Source organism: Lasiodiplodia theobromae (assembly GCF_012971845.1).
Source record: "Lasiodiplodia theobromae strain AM2As chromosome Unknown scaffold_17, whole genome shotgun sequence".
In the NCBI taxonomy this organism is placed as follows: Eukaryota; Fungi; Ascomycota; class Dothideomycetes; order Botryosphaeriales; family Botryosphaeriaceae; genus Lasiodiplodia; species Lasiodiplodia theobromae.
The window spans coordinates 484336-499857 of record NW_023336377.1 but is presented as its reverse complement, the minus strand read 5'-3'; the positions used below and the strand labels follow the sequence as shown (position 1 = coordinate 499857).

Below are 15522 nucleotides of genomic sequence, written 5' to 3'. Positions count from 1 at the left end.
GAGTACATGTGCTGATTTTCTCGATGTGCTGCACCAATGCTAGAAATTCTCCGAGGCACACTACTTCTAATCAATCGAAGATCCTGCCATGCTATGATTCTCGAGGAGCAAATACGAAGAACAAGCCTTGCCGAGAGTGCAAATAAGCAGCTACCCTGTCAAGTTGGGTAGCACAAAGAACACTTTGCGACGATCGCTTCCCCGGCCACAATGTGAATACATAAATCTCAATTCAATTCATTATACAGATAACATTAAACGTTCCTTTCACATCACCCATGAAGAGAATGAAAGGGTACAGTCAGAAGAGGAAAAAAAAACAATCATTACGCAAGGCGTAAACCATCGTCGAGCGAATGAGATAGTGACAGATATATAGCAAACGGAGATACTGAAACCACACGAATAAAGAGAAACAGCGCGTGCGAGCGTGCGAACGTGCATGCGTGCGTCTATAAGATGCTTATGAAAGACCGCGGATGGTGGGGAGCCGTTGCGAGCCGTGCATTATCATATCATCGACTTTTCGTTCCAAAAGCAACTCACGAAGAAAAAAAGGTTAACAAAAACAAGCGTCCCGACACGAAGCCAAGCGCAAAAGAAGAAGAAGAGAAGGAGAAGAAGCATAAGAATAAAGTTTTGAAGGCTGCGTGACGGCCATTAGGGCGTAAGAAGGTTGTTGTTGTTGTTGTTGTATGTAGATAGGTAGTAGGTAAGGTAGTAGAGTAGGTAGGTAGGTAGTAGATAGGTAGACGTCAGATGAAGACTGATCTTTCGAAAAGAACAGAGCCATGAGAAAAACATGGCAGGATATCAAGAAAACAAATAACGAAACAGAAAAAAGATTTCCCCAGGAAAGAAGATTCGATGCAGCCACCCAAGAAACTTTTCTTGAAAAAAAATGTCTCTTTTTACCTCGTGTAAACCACTGCGAGAGCGACGACAGCCGCGATGACGCAGAGTCCGACGAACGACATGACTCTATTCACTCTCCGCCACCACTTGGCCTTCTGCCATAATCTTTCCTCTTGCGCCCAGTCCCTCTGGTGCAATTGTGTCTTGTTTCGTAGATCCAGGCCCAGTCCCCCTTCAATATTAGTTTCATTTCCCATCATTAGAACGCCCCCACCAGCAGCGGTGCTCGGCGCCGACGTCGGCTGCAACTCGGTTGCGCGTTCCTTGCCCTTGCCTGTGCCGCCGTGGTACTTCTCGATCATTGCCTTCTCGTTCTCGAGGCGCTCGAATTCGTCGTTGGGCCGCATCGGGAGCGGGAGGACCGCCGCGATGAACCAGCACAGCGGCAGGACGAAGCCGAGCGCGAAGAGCACGATGTATTTATTCGCGGGCGCACCGAGCGCCTGGTCCATGCTCGGCGCCGTCCACACGCTGAGCGTGATGCTCTTGCGGTTGCGACGCAATCTCGGTGTGAAGGATTCCCTTCCGCCGGCCGTCGGAGGCACGCTCCGCGTTCCGGCCGTGTCGGCACGAGTGCGGCCGCTCGTTCCATGAGGCTGTTGAGAGGGTTTCCGCTGCGGCGGCGCAGCGGAGATTGAATCCTGAGAATCGTACGGCATGATGTTCGATCCCAGGGAGAGGTGACCGGAGTAGGATCCCGAGTTGTCGCGGTGGTGCGGACGGCGCCGTGGCGACCAGATGGGGTGGATGGGGAAATTGGCCTCGGTCGGTGAGCGGCTGGTGCCAGAGTGCATGGTTGCAGAGCGGCTGGGAAGCGGGCTATTGCTTGGGGAACTGGAGGAGTCGGTGGCCAGAGAGACACGTTCGCTGCGACGGTAGTATAGCCTAAGTAAAATTAGCTCCCCTTCGTTCAGATAGCCAACCATTCCTGAGCATGTGCGACACTTACCTCGCCCATTGCGGGATACTATTGGCGAAGAAGCTGGTGTAAGAGCTACGATCCGACGCGGCAGTGTCTGGACGCCCGTCATTGGACAAGTTCCCATTCGAACTTCTCCGAAACAGACCAGACCGCTGAAGGCGCAGAGGCTGAGGATGCAGCTCTCCGACGGTATCGTTACCCTCTTCTGAATGCCGGCTTTCTAACTGACCAGTTCCGGTTCTTGATCCAGCAAATACAGGGCGGGGCCACACTGAAAATTCGCTCGGGGTCGAGGGAACGTCCGGGCGGCTTTCGGACGAACGATGCTCAGACGAAGTCCACGGATCAGACGAGCCGTAACTACCCATTGTCTGTCTCCTGTTTGAACGAGTCATTCCGCTGAGAGCCATCGTGCTGGCTACCGAACCGGTGCGCGGCTCGGAGACCGACTCGATGGTTGAAAGTGGAGGGCTCCATTTGTACCTCCTTGGTGGTGACTCGGGCTCTGGCATAGGAGGCGGAGGGGCGAAAAAGCGATGAGACCATTCCTCGCCAGAAGATGTGGGATAGTGTATCACAGAGTTATCCTCGATTGACCGGTTTTCATGTGAAGTGCCAAGTGGGCTTGTTGCTGACCGCGGACGGCCGCTGGGTTCCCCACTGCTGAAAGATTGGTCCGAAGCTTCCCTGAGATTTGCTCTCGAGGGTCTTCTGTTAACAGTATGGGTAGAGGATAAACTGCGAACGCTGTTGGAGCCCCGGGTCGGGGGCCGCTCGGGCTCGTCGGAGTCGGAACCGTGGCGAACGTAATTGCTACCGCGGGTCGGCGGTCTGTCATCGGACGCTGATCCAGAGGCGCTTGCCCAGAAGCTTTGCTGATTATCAGAGTCCTTTCCGCGGGTGGATGGTCGATCAGCTGGCGAGTCGCGTGAAGAGAAGCGTGAGGAAAAAGAGCTGAAAGAACCACGAACCTTGTGGTGGTAGGTCAGAGTGGGAGTGGAAGCGTCGGAATTCTCAAACGAAGTTTCTGTTGTATCGTTCGAATAATCCTCAGAGAGACGCGTGGTTTCCTGGGAGGGGATAAATGACGTTTCGCCGGTTGTGGACGACGACGGAATCACAGCACGCACAGTCGGCGCAACCGGCGCAACCGGAGGCTTCTCTTCTGTTTCCGTAAGCAACCCTAGACTTCCGATGCTGTCATGCTTCCTGTCGGAAAATGAGGGCAGAGGCGAAGTGGGCGGGGTGGTGCCTTGGGAAAAGCGGTTGTTGTAAGACGGAGATGACGGTGCAGCCAGCGTAGTCAGCGTCTCTGCAGTAGACGTCGTCGTTGACGTCGACATGCGATAAGACGCGGAAGACTGTCGTGGCTGTGATGCCGACGCCTTAGGACCCAGGCCTTCGTAGCGAGCCGCCATTCGCTGCACAAACGATCCCCGTTGCGAGTCTGCTCCAGGACTGGCGGAGCGTCCCGCATCTGAAACAGGCGAGGCGAGGCCATCCTGACGTGATCCTTGCGCGGCAGCAGGCGAGAGGATTTGCGACGGCTCTGACGAGTAGGGGGATTTTCCATAGACAGGCGAGCCTGGGTCCTCGACAATACGAATGGTGGGCCCGCCGGGGGCGGTGGTTGTGTGGGAGGCGGGACGGGCAGCGCGTGGAGTTGACGGCGGCGATGATGAATATGAGTCGGATGTAGGCTGGGAAGACATGTCTCTCCCCGGCCTACTATGGGAATGGGGCGGGGGCAAATGCTCGGGGAACAGGCGTAAGACCGGGTCGAAGAGACATTAAATTAGAAAAGCAGCGGCTGCAAAAATCCTGGGAAATAGATATGCAAGAATAGTAATAGGTGCAGAGAGCGACTTGTAGTTAGAAAAGCATTGCAAAGGGGAGAGAATTGGCCGTGTTGGCGCTGGGGGCCGCGCGAGGGAGCGAAACGACGTCTGAGGTTTTGAAAGTTTGGGGTCGGCGGGCAGCGTCTGGCTGTAAATATTCAGGAGGCCTCAGCAGCGCCGGCGCACTCTGCGAAACAGGCCTGCAGCTGCAACTAGGGGGGCACGGACGCAGGAAGAGGCCGAGGGCACGGGGCGTATGAGAGGCGCGCGCTGGACTCGGGGCGGCGCGCACACTGAAGGATGAGATTGCAGACGGGCAGCAGCGCGGACGGGACGACGTTGGAGTAAAGGACAACGGCCGGTGCGAGAGAGGAGAGCAGTAGATCTTCACTTGCTGGCCGGCGACAGCGAAACGCACCTGCACGCCCTGGACGCGTGGTGGCCCAGGAGGTGCTGGTGTGCATTGGCGAGATTGGACGGACATGGCGGCCGTTATCGATACTACCAGTCGCCCGCGGGCCGGCGATTGGTGCTGCAGAGGATGCGGAGAGATTGGCCGACACGGGACGAGTGGCTGGTGGCTAGCTGCCGAGCGGCCGAGTCTTCTGAGGCGCGCGCGCGCTTGGAGTGGGATCGTTTGGCCGTTAATCTGTGAGGCTTGAGCGCTAGCGCCGGTCGGGGCGCCTCGCTCCGGCAATTGCGGATTCGCTGCAAGGGCCAGCCGCCCACTACGACAATGACGAACGCGGATGCACAAAGAGCACACGACCCAGCGAGCGTTCTTCTGCTGCCTCCCTCCGCCTGCACTGCTCTCCGAACGGCGTAGCGCCGACCCTCGCGACCTCCCCCATGGCGCCCGTCCACTTTCTCCAGCGCCTGCGCGTCGGTCGCAGCGAGCCAGGTGCGTCTCTTCAGCAGCCGCCGCCTTACAGCACGAGTTGCAAAACTAACTTGCCTCCGTTTCATCAGTAGCCACCGGCCCTGCCATTACCCCGGGATCGGCCGCCCTGCTCTCTGTGAGTTCCTTACACCGCCCGTTCCGCATTACCTCCACCTACCGCGAAGCGCCGAGCAACCAACCATTGGCCATGCGCCGTTTTGCCCAGCACTGAGCTTCTTCTAACGTCCACTGACCAGGTGCTGTTCACCGTCATCTACGTCGTGCCCTTCTACCTTTCCAAAACCACCCGTCCGTCGCAGACCCTCCATCGAGATGCGCCCTCGGTCATCCGCGCGCGCATACGCGCCGTCACCACGTCGTGCATCATATGCACACTGATTACACTCTACATTCTCGCCCAGTCTGCACATGATAGCTTCCTGGACGCCCTACACCACCTTGGTTGGTGGCCTATCTCGGTTGTGGATATAGTGAAGGTGCTGCTGTTACTCTGCGTCCTATTTGCTGGACCGCTATTTGAGAATGGCATTGTAGATGGAGACTGGCGCGATTGGGTCAAGGGAACGCACATCAACGAGACCTTCAGCAGCTGGATCGGCTGGCGCAACTTCGTAGCCGTAAGTGCGAACCATCACCAAGCTAGCATTATATATTCCGCATGCGGCCAGCCTACAACCTCCAACCACAAACCCTAAAACCACCGCAACTAACGACCATCTCCGCACGCAGGGCCCTACAACGGAAGAGCTGATCTGGCGCTCGCTCATGATCCCGCTCCACCTATCCGCGCACGTCTCGCCGACGACGACCGTCTTCGTGACGCCGCTGTACTTCGGCATCGCGCACGTGCACCACTTCTACGAGTTCCGCATCACGCACCCGCACACGCCCGTCGTCACCGGCATCGCGCGCTCGCTCTTCCAGTTCACCTACACGTCTCTCTTCGGCTTCTTCGCCGCCTTCGTCTTCGTCCGCACCGCCTCGCTGCCCGCCGTCGTCGTCGCCCACGCCTTCTGCAACTGGATGGGCCTGCCGCGGCTGTGGGGCCGCGTCCGCCCCGCGCGATCAGCAACGGCCGAAGCGGTGCCCATCGGGCCGGCCGGAGTGAATGGCGAAGGGAAGAGGGCGGATGGAAGTAGTAGGGCGGCGCATTATGACGACCACATCGGCTGGACTGTGGCGTACTACACGCTGCTGGTCGGCGGCGCGCTCGGCTTTTGGTGGTTGCTGTGGCCCCTGACGGAGAGCGAAAACGCGCTGGCTGGGTTCGCGGTGTGAAAGGGGACCGGGGTTGTGGCTATTTTGCCTGCATTAGCGGGAGACTTTTTCCTCCATTATGCGGAAGGATGCTTCAAGTATAGTTGCAGGGTTTCCGCGCTGTGCCGCCCATCCAAAACTTGGAACCCGGTGTTTGGGCTATTTATAGAAAAAAAGGTCAAGAGTTCCGCGCCAGGATAAGAAAAAAAAGGAGAAATGGTGGGTTAGTGAGATGGGGGCTCGGTTTTGGCAAACAACATTGGGAGAATTTTCCCTCTCGTAGACTTTGCAGTTTATCCCCTATAATGACTACCAGATGTGTAGCTGTAATGCGTAATGAAAAGAACGATTAATGCCGACCGCACGGTTACAATTGCCGCCCGTACTAGTCAATGTGCAATTAGAAAGACGAAGCTCACGCCAACGCTCAAGCGGAAATTCTCTACGGATGCGTGTGTATACTGAAGCTTTTGCGCGGCCGTCACTACTGGTAAACGAGAAAGATAGCATCCTTTGCAAAAATTCCGTGTGCGCAAAGAGAAGAACAGAAGCGCAGAGGGGAGATTGCCAGAAAGGACAGATCGCATCCTAATCGGATGAAGAAGACCACCAAGATATTCTTACACTGTTTCCGGAAAGCAAAGCAAAGGTTTCCGAAAATTGAAGAAAATGACCAGACGTGCGTTTACTTCGTTGAAGAAAATATCAAACGTATGCCAGGGTGCGAATTGAGTCTTCATGTGCAGGAAAGACAAGGAGAGCCGTCAAATCGTATGTAAACGCAAGCAGAAACGACTTAAAGATGAACTATGATTACATATTAACCTGGTTCATCCGCGCCTCCTATCGTCCCGCAGGAAATGGGCGAAGGAGGAACGAAAGAGAGCATTAATCGCTATACATGATGGTATGCCCCTTGAGAAAGAAGAGAACAACGACGCGCGAAGAAATTTTTTCCCTGATGAGTTGTGCAATAAGGAGAGTCGTGAATCTTTGGCTCGTAGACCGCTGAAACGTTGGAAAACGGGAGAATGGACGACCAAGACAACTGAGCTAAACTGGACAGGAGGGGAAAAGAGCACATGGAGGACTTGACAGAGATGACGAAGATGTTCCTCAGGAAAAAAACCGCTCAAGACAGATGTGCGGGAAAGGTCGCCGCCGGATAGGAGGAATACTTTAATGATGAGAGAGAAATCCCAAAACACCCAGCGAACTTGAAGGAAACACACTTTTGATAATTGAATGGAGCGCAAATGGGGAGTGTATGCGAAGCCAAAAATCCTCCGCGTAACTTCGTAATTGGGGGGTTATGCTGAAGTGTTCTTTTTGCTCTTCGTCGACATGATAGCGTTTCGGAAGGAGGAGAGGTTTTGTGCTTGGTCGTCCTGCATAATTGCGTAACGTGCTTACTGGATTTGCTTTTTTCGACAAGATATCGCCGCCCTAAGAGAGTCGTATTTTCTTGGATCTCATTTCCTGGTGCATCGATGTGCGACCTGAGGGGTCAATGGGGGGTTTAAGCGAGGGCAATGGTGGTTCTGGTTAGTAACGAGGGTGTGAGTTGCGATGTTGATTCAGGTCCTGCTGCGCCGTGCTTCTGCTCGTCGGCGCTGGTGATGCTGCTGAAGATGGTTAAATGCCCACGGTGTCTTTAAACGAATGTGGCGTCGCACGGCGCTTGTGATCTTCACTCGCTTCGCGCGGCGTCTCTCTCCCTCGCTCTTCGCCCGGGGACGAGGTCGTCGACACGGCGAGAGGAGAGCCCTGGGTCAAAAGGGTGTCGCGCCGGCCCTCTGGCGCCTGAGCTCCCGCCTTGGTCGGCGACGCGAGAGGGCCTGATCTGGCGCTCTCGCTCACGACCTCCGGCTTCGCCGTGGGCGAAACCGGCACGTCGAGGCTAGACTGCCTCCGCTCTCGCCCATGTACCACGGCGCTACTCGACGACTCACCAAGACCACGCTCACTTGCCGCCGGCGTGGCCGCCGTCACCATGCTGCTCACGGACATGTGCTCACCACGCTCGGGCCTGGAAGCCGTGCCAGAGCCGCCAACAGCGCCGCCCGGCGTGCTAGGACTCGCCGTCCCCGCGCCCGCCGCGCGCCCGGTGCCTGGAGCTTCTACGCCGCCTCCTCCACCGCCGCCGCCGCCGCCGCCACCGCTGCTGCTGCTCAGGGCCGACGCCATGGACGCGCGCTTCCCCGTCTTCGGCGGCGGATACGGCTCGCCCCGCGCGGCAGCTTCAGCGGCGCGCGCCTGGGCCTCTGCTTTCGTGGGACGGCCGCGGCGCTTCTTGCTCGTGCCCTCGGCGCCCAGCGTCGGCGACATTATGTACGCGGGACCGGCGGCGGCGCCCTGGTGGTGGTGGTGTTGGTGCTGCTGCTGGTGATGGAGCATGGACGACGCGGCGGCGGCGGCATGGTGGTGAGCGGCTTGTTGGGCGGCGGCGTCTCCTCCTGCTGCTCCTACTCCTGCTCCTCCTGCCGCTGGGTAGGGATTGGGCGGGCGGGGCTGCAGCAGGCGGCCCGTCGGCGTCGACACGTCGGGGGCGAGCGGCCGCTTGCGCGGGATCTCGACGGGCGGCTGGTGGCCGTGGAAGACGGGATGCTGGTGCTGTGGGTGCTGCTGGGGAGACGGTTGGTGGGCGTGGTGGTACTGGACGGGCCCCGCGCTGGCGGTGCCGGCTCCGCGGGAATCGTGGGCGGAGAATTGCGCGATAAGGTCCTGGAATGCTATCTGGGACTGGCGCAGGGAGCGTCCTGGAAGCGAATTGAACGGGTTAACACACTCGACAGCAGCGCTGGAGGCGGGCGATCTTTTGGGGTGGTGGTCGGTGGGCGCGATTGGCGCAGGGTTGTCAGGTACCTTGTGGGAGCGCGATCTCCGCCCACTTTGGCTGGATGCCGGCGTTCTTGATGAAATGGAACAGCGTCTCGGACGAGACGGGCGCGGCCTTCATGATCTCGGCCAGAAGGTAGACCTGGGGCAATCAGCCTGGGGGGGAGGGGGCGGCGCCGCTGGGCGGCTGTGCGGGCGGCTCTTCGCACACACCTTCTCGTGCTCAGCCCAAGGGATGTCCCTCGAGGGCTCCATGGCGAGGAATTCGGAGTAGTACGGAGGGCGTAGGGAAAGAAAGTCTCGCGTCCATACACGGGGGGTCGATGCAGCAGGACTAAATGAGTAAAAGGCGATCACAAGGCCGTCAAGCAGGATGCAGACGCGCGCGCGATACGGCGGCAGCGCGGGCGGGACTGGAAGCAACAGGACCAAACGAGGGTGAGTGAAACGGATGAAGAAACGAGCGTGCGGGAGAGTGGTTGTGGAGATGTACAGAAAAGGAGTATGCTACATGTCTGCATGCGGCGGCCTCAGACGCGCACAGAGCGGCAGATGAAGGAACTGCTGCGAGAAGGGACGAGAAGAGAGATGGGAGAGAAAAACAGACATGGATGGAGCTGGCTTGCAGCTTCGTGACGTGCATAATTAGCTGCTCGTCAACACCACCGCGCCCACGACGGGCCAGCCGGCTGTGCTCGCCGCCTGCTGCCCGGTGCGCCTTGGTACGACGAGCGTGCTGGGCCGGTTTGGGCAATGCGCGACGGCGCAGGCGTGGGCGGAGGCTGGGAGCAGAGAGCAGAGAGCGAGCGGCTCAAGCGCCGGCCAATCAGCCGCCCCGCTGCTCAGCGCGAAACACTGAAACTTTTTTAAGCTCGTCGCTATCGAGTTTCAAGCCCCTGGCGCGGGCGTCTCACGACTCCTCTCTGCAACACTAGGGCTCGTCGTGCCCCAAGTCCAGCCTCCGCGCCGTGCACTCCTGCGCAAAACAACGTCAGCATCCCGCTCGCCTGCCCGAACAGGCGCTGCGAGCGCCCGGAGGTGTGTCGACACGGCTATTACGGACCGGAGGGCAGATAGGGTGCCAGGCGCCTGGGGGGCGGCGGCCTTTCTGCACACAACCCTCCCCCCACGGCCGCTCTTTATACACAGCACCCGCCCTGCCGGCTCCCCAGCTGCCCCTTCACCACGCCCAATGGCAACTGCCGAGCCTGCAGAGCCACGTAGCACCATACAGCCCGCCCTCACTCTGGGGAGCCGCCCGTGTACCTTGCAGCATCTCGTGCGCCTCCACCATCAATCATGTCCAGGACCGCGTCATTTAGGCGATCCGCCGTCAGATGGGCGCGCACAGATGGCCTCCGCGAGTCGCCGGCTTCGCGAGCGCCTGCTTCGAGATCGCCGTGCTGGCGGAGAGATCTCCCTAGCACCACCGGTGCAACTTGATACGAGACATACGCCACGACCACCATCGCAACGTGAGAGCTTTATCCCGTGCTGAATGATTCGCTGAGTATTGCCAGCACGGAGCCTGAAGCAGTCGTCCGGATCAGGCTGTTGTGGCTGTTGTTGCCCTCTGCACCCGGCTAAATGCTCCGATTACTGCTGCCGTTATTAAAATGCTGCAATGCTGTGCGAGCCCTGCGCCAGAGAGTTGCGGATAGCAGTCTCGCCCTGTTGTAGGGCGAGTACAGCGCGGGGAGGGCGTCTGAGCCACAGTCGATGGTGGATGGCCAACGATTGGACCACAGTGTCAGAGATGTCCAGCCCGCCGTCCATGCAGAGACACATTTTCATCCGTGAACCAGGTTTTGCTCTCGGCTTCTGGAAGTACGGCAGAAGCCGGCACAGACCAGCGCTATCTTATTGTCCGCGGCCTAGTCCCTTTCCCTATAGGGAAATATACGTCGTCCTTTTACATGGTACGACAGGCGGTGCCGCACCCAGCGTCTGAAACGGCGAGCGGGCAGGCCATTCAGCGGTCATATTTCGCAAATGGTTCCATAAAAGGCTGGGTGCTGGCGACGAATGAGCAAGGAAGTGCATCATGCACGAACCGGCTGCCGGGTTTCCTAATCGGATGTGGATGAGCAAGCCTGCATCGCCACGTTCTAGCTTTGGGCCAAGGGCGAGGTACAGAGGACGATCTCTTGAACTCTTGCTTGAGGGCGGTCTGCTGCGAATAGGCGGCCTTGGTGCCTTGGGCCGCCGAGCCTGCTCCAATCGCAGCCGAGTATTACATAAAGAGCCGACAGGATGGTCGCACCTGTACCTGGCGACAGCCCAGGATCTCGTCGGCCTAGCGCAGATCAGCGAATGTCTCCCGGAACTGCTGCAAACTCAACAACTCGGGCGAGCGCCGCGGACCGTGAAAATTGCAGATGCGGGCATGCATCGTCGGCTCAGGATGCCTCAGGACGCAGTCCGCTACTAAGCGAGGGTGTGTCAGCCAGCTCTCACCTGCTTCACGGGCGGGCTTCATCCTGCCGTGACGCGTGACTGTCTCTTGTCGACGCGCAGCGCATACGACCCGACATATTGCGTGAGCGACCTCACGTTGCACCGCGGCTGGACTCGAGTAGGCTTGTCGCCAGCGTAGTCCAAGTCTGGGGTGGTCTAGAGACAGAGAAGGAAGCGAGCAGCATGCTTCCTCCGCATGCCGGTCTCCGATCCACTCGCGGTCGCAGCCGCATGATGAGAACAAAAGCCGTGGCCTAGCCGGTGGAAAGCTTGCCGGTGCCGCAAGGACAGCGCAAAGTGATCGTTCACACATGCCAATCAGGATTTCTCTTTGGAGCCCTGTGGCGTACAGCCCTCACTCCAGACCCCTGCCGCATCGGAGAAGGCAATGCCGAGATGTCGCTCAAGCTACGGCTGTAGAGCCTCATGGAGGGCCGCGTCTGCAGACTTGACGCTTCTATCTATGCCACAGCCGCAGCAGTGAGCGTCTGCCCCTGCGGGAGTTATCCGGGTACAGGTAACGCTGCGCCGAACGCGTAACTGGCAGAGCATGCCGTAACGAAGAAGGGTCTTTCTGTCTCCCGCACCGCTCCTTCACTCGCCTTTCTCCTCCCAAGTCTACCCACGCTCTCTCCTCCGCCGCCCGCCCGCCGCCCGCGCTGCCACTCGACGCGCCAATTACGCCTCTCGCGACACCCTTTCCGCCGTCTCGTCGCCGTTCGCTGCCCTCACCGCCGCCCGCAGACCGAGCCGGCCGCACTGCGTCGACGCGCATCTTCCGCCGCAAACCCAGCACCCGCGCACCCCAACCGCTGCCCTCGGCCCAGACACCCCCCCGACGCGCATGCGCAGGTGCGGAAGAGCGACAAGAGGTCATGCTGCTGCGAGTTTGGACCCTGAGTAGACACGGAATCGCTTAGTGCTCGACGGGCTTGGAGCGTGGTTTTCTTCCCTTCACTCGCCGCAACCTCCCTCCCCCATCCGCCGGCACCCACCGATTTCCGTCGCCCTTTGCCGACGCCCATCATGTCGGACAGCGACGCCGACAGCAAGGCGTCCCGCCTGGAGCCCGAGGTCCGCGACATGAAGCTGGAGCCCGACACCCCTGCGGAGGACGGAGATGCGGACGTCGTCAAGCAAAGCGTGGAAGAGGACGGGAAGGGGCGCGTCGCCGTCACGCCGAATGGCCATGCTGCATCACCGGGCCAGGCCGCGGCGTCAAGAACTCAGACCCCCATCAAGTCCGAAAGGAGCAGCGGCTCACCCGGCCAGGCTTCGGAGCGCGAGGAAATCCTCGGTGGCGACATTACCGTCAAGATGGAGCCGGGCAAGGGCCCCAAGCTCGCCCGCTCCACGTCGCAAAAAGTCGTCTCGAGGCCGCCGCCGCTCTATTTGGACCATGAGAACAAGACCGAGGAAGCCAAGGAGACGTTTGATGTTATTGAGAGCTGCACCTATGGCAACAAGTCCATGGGTCAAACCGAGCACGCGCTCGAGTGCGACTGTGCCGAGGAGTGGGGTATGTCATCAACTCCATCATTGTTGTTAGAGCCGGCTAGTCTGACTGTCATTTGCAGATGCAGAGAGCAGGAAGAACCTTGCCTGTGGAGAGGATTCCGATTGCATCAATCGCGCAACTAAGATGGAATGCGTCGGCGATTGTGGGTGCGGCCCCAATTGCCAGAACCAACGTTTTCTCAGAAAGCAGTACGCCGACGTCACGGTCTTCAAGACAGAAAAGAAAGGTTATGGACTCCGCGCGAACACTGACCTCAAGCCCAATGACTTTGTATACGAATATATCGGAGAAGTCATTAACGAACGGACATTCCGCAACCGCATGGTTCAGTATGACCACGAAAAGATCAAGCATTTTTATTTCATGTCCCTGAGCAAGGGAGAATTTGTCGATGCGACAAAGAAAGGTAACCTCGGTCGTTTCTGCAACCATTCCTGCAATCCCAACTGCTTTGTGGACAAATGGGTGGTTGGGGACAAATTGCGCATGGGCATCTTTGCCGAGCGCCACATCAAGGCCGGCGAAGAGCTCGTTTTCAATTACAACGTCGACCGCTATGGCGCAGATCCGCAGCCATGCTACTGCGGCGAAGCAAACTGCACAGGTTTCATTGGAGGCAAGACGCAGACGGACAACGCTACGAAGCTGTCCCACGCCACAATCGAGGCGCTTGGTATCGATGATGAGGACGGTTGGGACACTGCCGTCGCCAAGAAGCCCCGCAAGAAGAAGATTTCCGAGGACGACGAAGAATACGTCAACAACGTGCAGCCGAAGTCCCTCGATGAGGGCGGCGTCACTAAGGTCATGGCCACGCTAATGCAGTGCAAGGAGAAGTGGATTGCCGTTAAGCTGCTGAGCCGCATTCAGCGCAGCGACGACGAAAAGGTCATGAACCGCGTCATCAGGATGCACGGCTACCAAATCCTCAAGACCACTCTGAACACATTCATGGATGACCAGAACGTCGCTTTGCAGGTTCTCGAGATCCTCGACAAAATGCCTCGGCTTTCGCGCAACAAGATTCAAAACTCAAACATTGAAGAAACCATTGAGAAGCTACAGTCATGCGAGGATGAGAGGGTTTCGAGCAAGGCATCTAGACTTCTCCATGAATGGAGCCAGCTTAAGATGGAGTACAGGATCCCCCGGGTCAAGCGCGAGCAAAACGGCCCTAGTGCTTACGACTCAAGATGGGCTGAGCGCACCGAGCGTGTTTCGAAGGAGCGCTCAGCTTCTCCAGATGCACCAAAGGGTCCTTCCAATCGCAACCCTATACCAGCTAGGCCTTTTCCAGGAGGACGAGGGCAATTCCGCCGTCCCCCTCATTTCAATCCGCTGCCCCATGGGTGGTTCATGACTCAGGATGCGGACAAGAGAACCTACTACTACAGTGCTAGTGGCGCGACTAGTTGGCAACGTCCTACAACCCCAGCACCGCAGGCTCCTGCTCCATCTAAGGAGAAGACTCATCAGCAAAAGCTTCAGGAAATCATTCGTGAGATCACCGACGGTACCCCGAAAACTCAAAGTCCAGGAGGCAGGACTCCTCAGCCTGAATCGGCAAAGAAAGAGAAACCTCCTAGCGAAGAAAAGTGGAGGTCCTACAGCGAGGAGAAGCAGAAGAAGATATACGAGAACACTGTATGTGGACGTCTCGTTTACTCTCGAATGCTCGCTAATGCGAAACAGATCTTCCCGCATGTTAGTTATGTATTGAACAAATTCAGCAAGAAGCTTCCGAAGGAAGACTTGAAGCGCCTCGGCAAGGAAGTCAGTCTTCCTATCCTCTTGACCCGCCCTCCTTGCTTACACTCGATAGATTTCGAAGAAGATTGTCGCTTCCGACTACAAGCGCGGCCGTGTCGAGGACCCGACAAAGCTTTCGGAGAAGCACGTCAAAGATATTAAGAAGCACGTCCACGAGACATTGGAGAAGGCGTGCGAAAAGAAGAAGAAGCTCGATAAACAAAAAGTGGATGGTTCGGGTAGCACCACCCCTCCGGGCGATCCAGGTGTTGCAGGAAGCCAGGACAATGATATGCCTGACGCGTCGGCAGGGGCGCGGGCCAAGGGTGAGACTTCAGAGGATTCTCCTGGAAACTCGAGCAAGCGCAAGAGGCACGACGAGACTTCCGTCAGCACTCCAATGGATGGGGAGGACGAATCGCCGTTCAAGAGGTTGAAATCGACAGATGTCGATACTCCTCCCCCACCTCCTCCGCCTCCCCCGCCTGCTGACAGCACAACATTCGACGAACAAGGCGACGCGATCGACGATGCAGACACCCCTGATGCATTTCAACAAGCTGCACTCGACTCATTTGAGAATGAGTCTTTTGAGCCACCCATCCGATACGCAACGGTTCGCGGTGCGCAAGCAAAGAACGAAATTGGCGTGCAGGTGAACAGGGCTGTCAAGGCGGAGCTCGGAGACGTCTCGGGAGCGAATGGCCATCCCAGTCCGATGCAGCTCGCTACGCCATCAACCAACGACTCGTACGACAACTTCGACGGCATGCACTCGGATCGTCTTCGCCATCTTGGTGTCGCTAACGGCAGGTGATGCAAGCTTTTCTTTCTGGAATTGGAGGCGTTGGTCCATACTTTCTCTGGTCGAAGCTTTTGATTAACACTACTCTTTCTTTTAATCCGGCATGCATTGAGTTGGTGGATCTGCTTAAGCGGTTCCAAATAAAAGGATGGCTACGGCCAAGCACCTATCCGGACGGCGTTGTGGAACTTGGTAAAGTCTTGCATTTCAGCGGCGACTGCGGGGACAGAAATGGGGTTTTAGGTGTAGGTATCGTGCGCGAGAGGCGGAGAGGCGGAAGGCATTTGTCAAGGTTGCATGTCGTCCATGACGGCGGCGAAT

General features: G+C 57.9%; 4 protein-coding genes across 4 annotated transcripts; 2 read left to right on the top strand and 2 right to left on the bottom strand.

Moving 5' to 3' along the window:
* Positions 1 to 911: 911 nt before the first annotated feature.
* Positions 912 to 1709, bottom strand: LTHEOB_6077 (Serine-rich protein; the record flags this gene model as incomplete). The annotated part of the gene is made up of 1 exon (XM_035515293.1): positions 912 to 1709. The coding sequence occupies one exon, from the start codon at positions 1707 to 1709 to the stop codon at positions 912 to 914; it is 798 nt and encodes a 265-aa protein (XP_035373208.1).
* Positions 1710 to 4524: 2815 nt separating this feature from the next.
* LTHEOB_6076 (Prenyl proteinase rce1) lies at positions 4525 to 5854 on the top strand (the record flags this gene model as incomplete). The annotated part of the gene is made up of 4 exons (XM_035515292.1): positions 4525 to 4576; positions 4645 to 4691; positions 4813 to 5193; positions 5306 to 5854. 4 exons carry the CDS (start codon positions 4525 to 4527, stop codon positions 5852 to 5854), a joined length of 1029 nt encoding a protein of 342 aa, XP_035373207.1.
* Positions 5855 to 7468: 1614 nt separating this feature from the next.
* LTHEOB_6075 (uncharacterized protein) lies at positions 7469 to 8926 on the bottom strand (the record flags this gene model as incomplete). Its single annotated transcript, XM_035515291.1, has 4 exons — positions 7469 to 7749; positions 7801 to 8592; positions 8699 to 8813; positions 8885 to 8926. 4 exons carry the CDS (start codon positions 8924 to 8926, stop codon positions 7469 to 7471), a joined length of 1230 nt encoding a protein of 409 aa, XP_035373206.1.
* Positions 8927 to 12154: 3228 nt separating this feature from the next.
* Positions 12155 to 15213, top strand: LTHEOB_6074 (Set and WW domain protein; the record flags this gene model as incomplete). The annotated part of the gene is made up of 4 exons (XM_035515290.1): positions 12155 to 12647; positions 12706 to 14291; positions 14340 to 14420; positions 14470 to 15213. The coding sequence occupies 4 exons, from the start codon at positions 12155 to 12157 to the stop codon at positions 15211 to 15213; spliced, it is 2904 nt and encodes a 967-aa protein (XP_035373205.1).
* Between the last annotated feature and the right edge of the window lie 309 nt (positions 15214 to 15522).